The following is a 9,319-nucleotide window of genomic DNA, read 5'->3' on the forward strand; positions in this document are numbered from 1 at the left end:
GAAAAGGCGGTAATGCTGATGTAACGTCTGAGATAGAAACGCAAGGCATACACAAATAAAAAATAACATGTTCATGTACAACCCAGTAGAGGGCAGCAGAGATCCATGAACGTGGTTCATTTGGAATCAGTAGTAATCAAATTACATTTTCTTTATTAAATAATGTAACTTGGGGAGAAATGACTGTGCTACCAGCTGTAGCAGTTCAATGGTCCACATTCAGCACAATATGCAGCAGCAGAAGGTCCTGTTTAATCAATGTCTGGCCACAGGAAAAATTGTCTTTGACAGCAGATGGTGAGAAGAATTAACCCCGGGAACGCATCCGTGTCATTTTAGATTTTAGCTATAACCATTATTTCTTATGCTTTTGGCTATTCAAAAATAGCAGATCTACAAGCTTGTATCTACGAGCTTGTAGATCTGCTATTTTTCAAAAAATCTTGAACATTCATGCAAATCTTTGAATACATCATTTTTTTTAAACAACATTTGTAACTCAAATCTTTGCTTCTTGGGGGTCCCTGGAACAACATATTTTGATGGGGATCGGCGGCCAAATACATATTATTTTGGGGGTCCTTGACAAGAAAAAGTTTGAGCACCACTGATATTATAGCAATAGCAATTAATTAAGACATTTGTCGAGACATTTGACAGTTACAAATGTTCGCTTTAAAAAAATATATATTCAAATATTTGCACAAAATGTCAAGGTTTTTTTAAATAGCAGATCTACAAGCTCATAGCGCGACACTCAGTGCTGCGCTATGAGCTTGTAGATCTGCTATTTTTGAATAGCCAAAGAAATCTAAAATGACAGAGATGCGTTCCCGGATGGAAAGGGTTAAAGGCCCATGGTGTACTTGTGTTGCGCGCGGTTGGTGTCGTTGCACTGACAATAGCATCAATTAACGTTATCAGTCGCCACGACTAATTTCAGTCGTTTGGATTCCATAGAAGCATGTTGTGCAGCGAAAATAGCCGATCTACAAGCTCTCAAGAGCTTGTAGATCGTCTATTTTCGTTTATTAAAAAATAATAAAAATAATCACACACATTGCTTCAGTCGTGAGATTTTATTTTGCTTTATTACACGGCTTGGTTGAATGCTTGATTCTGATTGGTCAATCACTGAATTCAGCGGTGTGTTATTTCTGTATTATGGCCGCTGAGCTCAATAACAGACCGCTGTCTAATCAAAGACTCAGAGCACCTGCTCATATCAACCTGCGCTGCTTGGTTTTATGCTGTATCCAACATGACAGCCATGTAAACAAACACACCATGTCATTTACAGCTAAACATTGCTCTCAAGAATGTTTTTGAAAACATTTAAAGCGAGAAATAGACGAGGCAGTGACCAAAAATGTATTCTATTTGTCCACTACACTTCCTTGTTTTCCGAGGCGACCGTGTCCGGCCAGCGCAACACATATGGAATACTTTCATAACCGTAAGCAAGGAAATACTTTGTTTTGTTGTTAATTTTGGGTCAATGTATTTATTTATGTATTAAGTAACCGTGTAATAAGCAGGATAATGTACGGGTAGCTGGTCATTATTGAAAAATAACCCCTTCAGGGTGATTATGCACCTCCGCGTCGGTGCATAATCACCGTCAGGATTTATTTTTCAAGAATGACCAGCTACCCGTACATTGACCCTTGCTTAATCCATGCAATAGCCGAATAGCCGCAGCACGACCTGTTGTGAGCTTGTAGATCGGTGCATGACACCACAGCCGTTAAACTAAGTATAAATCTTGGCTTAAGACAACATCTTAAAGGAGGACAGACGCTTGTCTGCGTTCCTCCTACAACAACAGTTCTCAAAGTGGGGTCCGGGGACCCCCAGGGGTCCTTGGGTGTGGGGGTTCCAGGGGGTCCCCAGCAAAAGCATCACAATCATTTTAATCACTTTATCCACATTGTATACGTTGGCTATTCAAAAATAGCAGATCTACAAGCTTGCATCTGCTATTGTTTTGTAAATTTTTTGAAAATATCGAAAATGTTTGGAAGATTTTGAATAATTTAGATTTTTGTTTCTTTTACATGAATCTTCTGTGGCCCCTGCCACAAAACATTTTCAGATGGGGGATCCTCAGCCACATACATATCAATTTGGGGGTCCTTGACATGAAGACGTGTGAGAACCACAGACACACTCCGACATGATCCCTGTCGCCACAATACCAACAACAACAAGGCAAGATGCGTGTAAACAACATCGAAAGATTGTTTGTTAGACATAAAATTTAATTATTATTTCTTGTCACAACTGAAAATGTACAAAAGTTATAGCTAGTTATAATAGCTGTTCCCCTCTTTTTTTCTTTTTTTTAAATAATTTTATCATTTTTATTAGTCTTGGCAAAAGTCATTCTCACGGAGCAGCCAGTGTGTGTGTGTGTGTGTGTGTGTGTGTGTGTGTGTGTGTGTGTGTGTGTGTGTGTGTGTGTGTGTGTGTGTGTCTGAGTGTTTGAGATGCCATAGATGTCTAATGATGCCAGGATGCAATAAAGCTTACAGAAATAAAGCTTACAGAAAAAGATGTACTGAACTTGACTTGAAGCAGGGTGTGTGTGTGTGTGTGTGTGTGTGTGTGTGTGTGTGTGTGTGTGTGTGTGTGTGTGTGTGTGTGTGTGTGTGTGTGTGTGTGTGTGTGTGTGTGTGTGTGTGTGTGTGTGTGCGCGTGTGTGTGTGTGCACCCTTTCTCAGGTGCATGTGGTAAGTATAACCTATACTATATGCAAAGTAAAATCCTGAGTTTTAATTTTAACCGAGTGTACAAACCAAAATGGTTCCATTTCTTCACTCCAGAGTTAAATTAATAGTCAGCATTGTACAGTGTATACTGCGTATATACATACATTATATACTTAACGTATATACACACATCAGTATTCAGTCACTGTCTATTCGGGGGCCAGTAAAATAAATATAAAGTAAAACAGACTGAGGTGGGCCTGGCTGAGTCACTGTGGTTCTGCAGAGGAAGAGGAGAATGGTCTTCATCGTCCTCCCACTCTGTCTCTAGGGATGATGCGGAGCTCTGAGCCGTGCTTCAGAAACACGTTCCCTGGATGCAGCAAAGAGAAACAAACACATTTTAACACCAATGTTTAGATGTTATGTTTAAATGTTATTGATTAGAAACTTGAGTTTTTTTTTCCAAATTGACTTCAAGATGTTGTACTTTCTGACAATATACTGTATTGGTCAACTCAACACATTGGTAATCGGTGGTCTTTGATTGATTGATTGATTGAAAACTTTTAACAGTTTGCTAAAAGTACAGAGGTACGGTTATACAATAACGCTAAAAGGATGCCACAAAAAAGCCCTGGGGGCTTGTTTCCATTGTGGTCCTGTGTATTCAATTCATCAAGACACAATACTAGGGAATCTAGGACTCTGAATGCCATTCAGCGTGTCAGAAAATGGAAGGTGGTTGTTGCATTGATCTAATGCAATGTTCCCATGGAACTTGGACCACATACTGTAAGGCCGTGATTACGTGATAAATGATCTGGCTCATGCACTGATCCTCCGATTGGATCAGCCTCAGGCAACAGAGAATGCTTGGGGGATAATCTATAGATCTATAGCAGGCATCCCAGGCACTCGGCTTAGTGCCACCACCCGTAGCCGTGGTATAAACACCATCTAGCATGGTCTCTCGTGTGCCGATGCTTAAATGCGGAACACTCCCCTTCAGATGTTGACACAGGGAGACGAGGCAGTGTTGATTTTGTCGGCTAAAACTATTAAGAAAAATGTCTGTCGACTACCTTTTTTCACTGATAAAAACTAAATAAAAACAAAGCTATGATGACTAGTTTTTATTTGTTGACGAAATTGTAAATATATTTAGTCATAGTTTTAGACTAAAATGTTAGGGAGGGAACTAGTGGAGAAGAGATCCAGTAGAACTAAGACAAGTCATCATGGGTGCGTGCGGTTGTCACAGACCGAACATAGTTGATCTACAAGGTCGCTTGTAGATGGCTATTTTCGGCATGCAGCTAAGCAAAAATCATTTTGATGCCATCAGGGCCCACCAAAAAAAAAAAATGTGTCGACTAAAACTAGACTAAAAATGTAACATTTCAGGTGACTAAAATATGACTAAAACTGAACTGAATTTTATTCGAAAGACTCCGACTAAACCATTTGCTGTCAAAATCAACACTGTCATCAGGCGCCATGCACAGCAGCCATATTGGAAATACGCCATTTCACAATTTGGCGGTCCTCTGAAAGGAAAGGTTTGGAAACCCCTGTTCTAACTATGTAGGTACAAATGTTGCTTTATTGATCAGATACTTTATAAAGTAGAGCAGCTATAAAACTCTTCCCCAGGACAGAAATCATCCTGTGTTGACGTTAACGAGACACTTTTATATCATCTCACCCACTACATTTAACCCATTAAGACAGAGAACGCATCTGTGTCATTTTTTGATTTATTTGACTATTCAAAAATAGCAGATCTACAAGCTCATAGTGCGGCACCGAGTGCCACGCTATGAGCTTGTATATCTGCTATTTTTGAGATTTTTTTTTTGAAAATGTGTGCAAATCTTTGAATATATATATAACATTTCTCAAATCTTTGCTTCTAGGGGTCCCGGAACAAAATATTTTGAGTTGGGGGTCCGTGACAAAATACATATAATGTTGGGGGTCCTTGACATGAAAAAAGTTTGAGAACCACTGATATTATAGCAACATAATATTAAAAAACTGTTTTTGAAGACATTTGTAGAATCCCCAGAAGCAAAGATTTGAGTTATAAATGTTCGCTTTAAGAAATATATGTTCAAAGATTTGCACAAATTGTCATACTTTTTTTTTAAAAATAGAAGATATACAAGCTCATAGCGCCGCTATGAGCTTGTATATCTGCTATTTTTTAACAGCCAAATAAATCAAAAAATGACACAGATGCGTTCCCGGTCTTAATGGGATAAGCATAACGATAAGTCTGAATGAAGTAGACATTCCTAATGTGATTTTTAGATGATTTTGCAGTCGTCTAGCACTTTAGTGATTATGTGGGTAGTTTAGTTTATGATGAAGCAAGCACAACGGCGGAGGGAATGCAGATCTCAGCGAAAAGAACAAACAAATGATGTTGGGTTTGGGAGGATTAAATGCCTGAAACCTGGAGTAAATGCTGGTACACTGCCTCGTTTGCAAAACGGACCCAAAGCTACATCACTCGAAAAAAAGTCACTCGATGCACCACATTCTCACACAGCTGTTATCTAGACACACACTCAGTGGTGGAAAAAGTACTCAAATGTTTTACTTAAGTAAAAGTATATATTCTGCAGTTCTCTGTTACAAGTAAAAGTCCAGAATTCAAAATTTACTTCAGTAAAAGTACAAACTGGTATCAAAATGTACATAAAGTACCACAAGTAGAAAGTACTCATTATGCAGAAGGTCCCATTTCACAAGTTTTCAAATGTATGAAATGTATACAAATCTTTTGAAAATAGCAGATCTACAAGCTCACAATGCGTCACATCATGACGCATTGTGAGCTTGTAGATCTCCAAACTCACAAAGCGGCACGTTGTGAGTGTGTAGATTTTGAAAGTTTTTGGCCTAAAATGACATCAGGGTTAATGTGGCTAAACTAGATGTTATGGAAACAGACACACATAGTGTTCCACTGGAGAAAAGAGGCATGGTAAAACGCTGAGATTCATTTCCACCCATGTCCGTCCACAGTTTGTCTTCCATCAGCGTGACGGATAATACTTTCAGCAGGGCGACAGCCGAGAGAAATAGGCAATTTAAAAAAGAAATAGGTGTCTGAACGTGGTTTATTCAAGGGAGTGCATGTCATGAATATTCCACGCTCAGTGAGCCAGAGTGAGTGAGTGAGTGAGTGCCCACCATCGTGGACCAGTTGCACCACCTCACTAAGTTCAAACTTAGCCTAGTTATAGCTTAAACACATTCAATCCGGGAAAGTATCTGTCATTTTAGATTTCTTTGGCTATTCAAAAATAGCAGATCTAGTGCCGCGCTATGAGCTTGTAGATCTGCTATTTTTAGAAAAATCGTGAAAATCTTTAAATATATATATTTAAAAAAAAATATATATATATTTAAAGATTTGCAAAAATGTTCACATTTAAAAAAAAATGCAGATCTACAAGCTCATAGCGCGGCACTCGGTGCCGTGCTATGAGCTTGTATATCTGCTATTTTTTAATAGCCAAAGAAATATAAAATGACAGATACTTTCCCGGCTAAATGCGTTAAAAGGCTTTTTTAAAAGAATTTTAAGCTATAACTAGGCTAAGTTTGAACTTAGTGTGAGGTGGTGCAACTGGCCCCAGAGCCTTATATTAGAGTTCCGCCACTGAGGGGGCAGAAACAGCGTCGGTCACGTGGTTCATGTAAAGCATTGGTTCTCAAAGTGGGGTCCGGGGACCCCCAGGGGTCCTTGAGGGGGTTCCAGGGGGTCCCCAGCAAATTGTGAGAATATAGCATTACCTTAATTTGAACCTTTTATACTTTGGCTATTCAAAAATAGCAGATATACAAGCTCATAGCGTGGCACCGAGCGCTATGAGCTTGTAGATCTGCTATTTTTTTTAAATCATGAAGATTCGTGCAAATCTTTGAATATATTTATTTTAAAGCAAACATTTTAACACAAATCTTAGCTTCTGGGGGTTCCTGACACAACATATTTTCAGATGGGGGTTCGCGGCCAAATATATACGAATTTGGGGGTCCCTGGCATGAAAAAGTTTGAGAAGCACTGATGTAAAGGGTCAAGGCCAACGTCAAGGAGCTTTATTGTCATTCCATTACAGAACTAAATGTGTTACCCAGGTCCTGGTCATGGCAGAGTACATAAATAAGATAAATAAATGTTTTACTGAGGTGAAGTTTAGGAATAAGGTTAGGTTTAGGCATAGTTTTACTGAGGCTACGTTAAAGAGGTGGTGCCATGGTTTTGCACTTTTTCAGTTTTTCATGTGTCTATGAGGTTGATAGAACTTCATTAAAACCCCTGGTGGTGTTTTTATGGTGTTTTATGTCTTCTCTGACTATTATGAGTTTCTACCTGGAGGCTGAAACCTTGAGGGTCAAACGTGCCAATAGAAAAACAGCGCTTTAATGACACAGTAGAAATATACCCTCCTCCTCATTATCATAACACAACAGGTGTGGGCATGAGGAGGAGGAGGGACTAGGACAGGTGGGTGGTCTTGTAGGAGGAGGCGGAGGGACTGGTTCAGGTGGGAGGTGCTAAGGTGAGAACCATGTATACTTAATGAACTGGAGGAGTGTCCACATAAAAACATAATCTTAACACTTTCTGTACACTATTTTCTCTGGGGGGACATCAGGGGGTGTAGAATATCGTCTCTGTCGGTCCAAAACTGTTACTTTTCAGGATTCAAATTCAAAAGCATCAAAAGTAGCAGATCTACAAGCTCAAAACGCGGCGCGAAGCGACATTTTGATGCTTTTGTGTGACGCTGTAGTGTGATCAAGTAGGGCGTTAATTTAAGAAAAACACAAAAAAGTTTAAATATGGAGATAACAGGTTTCTGTCCGACAGCGACGATATCAGCGGTTGGGGAAGTGAACGACAGAACGATGTCCAAACTCACCTGCCGTCTGCGCGGGGTTGATTCCTATTCCGTCTGCATGGCGACCATGAAAGAGAGGAGAGAGACAAGAGTGTGTGAGCGAGAGGGAGGGAGATTGCCTTACAATGGGATGGAAAACAGAAATAATCATCTTCAATGTGTTGACAACACTGACAGTAACAAAGCTGACAGTGTCTGAGTTCTGTCTGGGATTATGATGAGCCGGCTGCTGTTCAGCAGAGCAGAAAAGAAATATTGGCATATTTCACATTCAGGTTTCAAATGTTGTTTTCCGTATTTTTATGGCAAAGTTATACACATATGAAAATGCATTTTAAAGCGGCACTATATAACTTTTTTGTAATTAATAAAATGTAGTTCTGTCCAATCTGTATGGTAGAGTATGTTAATACAATATAACTTATACAATTGGGGTGGTTGTATTTTGTCCCCCTGCTCTTCTTATTGTGACATTTAGATCGTGTCAAAGGTCATGTCTCACCTAGACACAGGATCTGACACAAGTTTTGACCTGATGGTCAGGATTCAATTTATCTCCTGAGCAAGCAGGCAGGCTCTATTAGCTCAATGGTAAAAAATATCAGCACTTGCACAGGATACCGGGTTCAAAGCCGGGGTAGGAGGAAAGTTACATCTCTAAGCCATGGAAATTTCGCTCTCTCACACACACCCACAAACACACAAACTAGTGAAAACAGCAGATTTCCAAGCTCACAACGTGTCGCTTCGTGCAGTGTTATTAAACAATGATAATTAAATGAAATAATGATAATTTAATAAGGCTGGCACACTTGGTTATATATTGCATATCTAAAATCACTCAGCCTCCACAACTGTACTACATGTTCACAACAACGCCCCCGCTTCGTCTTTTTCAGGCTGCAGCAGATCTGTGTTGAAAACAAAACAAAAAAGCCACACGAGTCGTGTTCCCCTTTCAAGTGACGGAGAAGAATGTGTGTGTGCAGAAACACAGAGGTGTTGCTCTGTACCTCTCAGCCATCTCTCACACACACACACACACACACACACACACACACACACACACACACACACACACACACACACACACACACACACACACACACACACACACACACACACACACACACACACACACACACACACACACACACACACACACACACACACACTTCAGCTTCTACACCGTAGCACTTGACCTAGTTCTGACGACCATGCAGACTTACCCTGGTCATTTGTGCTCATGTTTTTGTTACATACTAGGCTTGTTTTCTTTCTTGACCACATTCAAGGTTAGCATGTAAGTTAGACAGATGCTAGATTCTTGGTTTACCTGTTATCCTAGTGTACAGAGGCACTACGCTGACTCTCTGCATTTGATGGATGTGTTTACCTTGCTTATTGTTAAGTCGCTCTGGATAGGAGCACAACACCAGAGGGAGCGACCACGACCTAGTAGCCCCCAAATTTAGAACAAACATGGGAAAATGCTCATTCTACAGTACTTCTCTGCCACCACAATGTGGAATGCCCTGACAGACACCATCCATTATAGGATGCGAAACACTGGTTTCTTTCAAAACTGTCCTGAAAAAGCATCTATCAGGAGACCACAGGGGGAGGTAGATTTAAATTCATTCACTGCTACCGTCGTTTCTTTTTCTCTTTTGTACATATAGTGTT

General features: G+C 40.0%; 1 protein-coding gene across 1 annotated transcript in view; it reads right to left on the reverse strand.

Annotated features, from left to right (window-relative positions):
- Nucleotides 1-2,586: 2,586 nt before the first annotated feature.
- ufm1 (ubiquitin-fold modifier 1) overlaps nucleotides 2,587-9,319 on the reverse strand; it is a 28,493-nt gene continuing 21,760 nt past the window's right edge. Inside the window, exons 5-6 of the mRNA XM_080435217.1 lie at nucleotides 7,655-7,687; nucleotides 2,587-3,084 (exon numbers count right to left, since the gene is read on the reverse strand). Coding sequence (XP_080291343.1) covers nucleotides 3,017-3,084; nucleotides 7,655-7,687 — 101 coding nt within the window. The 3' untranslated portion in view covers nucleotides 2,587-3,016. The remainder of the gene's footprint in view (nucleotides 3,085-7,654; nucleotides 7,688-9,319) is intronic.

Source organism: Gymnoscopelus braueri (genome assembly GCF_963280865.1).
Source record: "Gymnoscopelus braueri genome assembly, chromosome: 8".
Lineage (NCBI taxonomy): Eukaryota > Metazoa > Chordata > Actinopteri > Myctophiformes > Myctophidae > Gymnoscopelus > Gymnoscopelus braueri.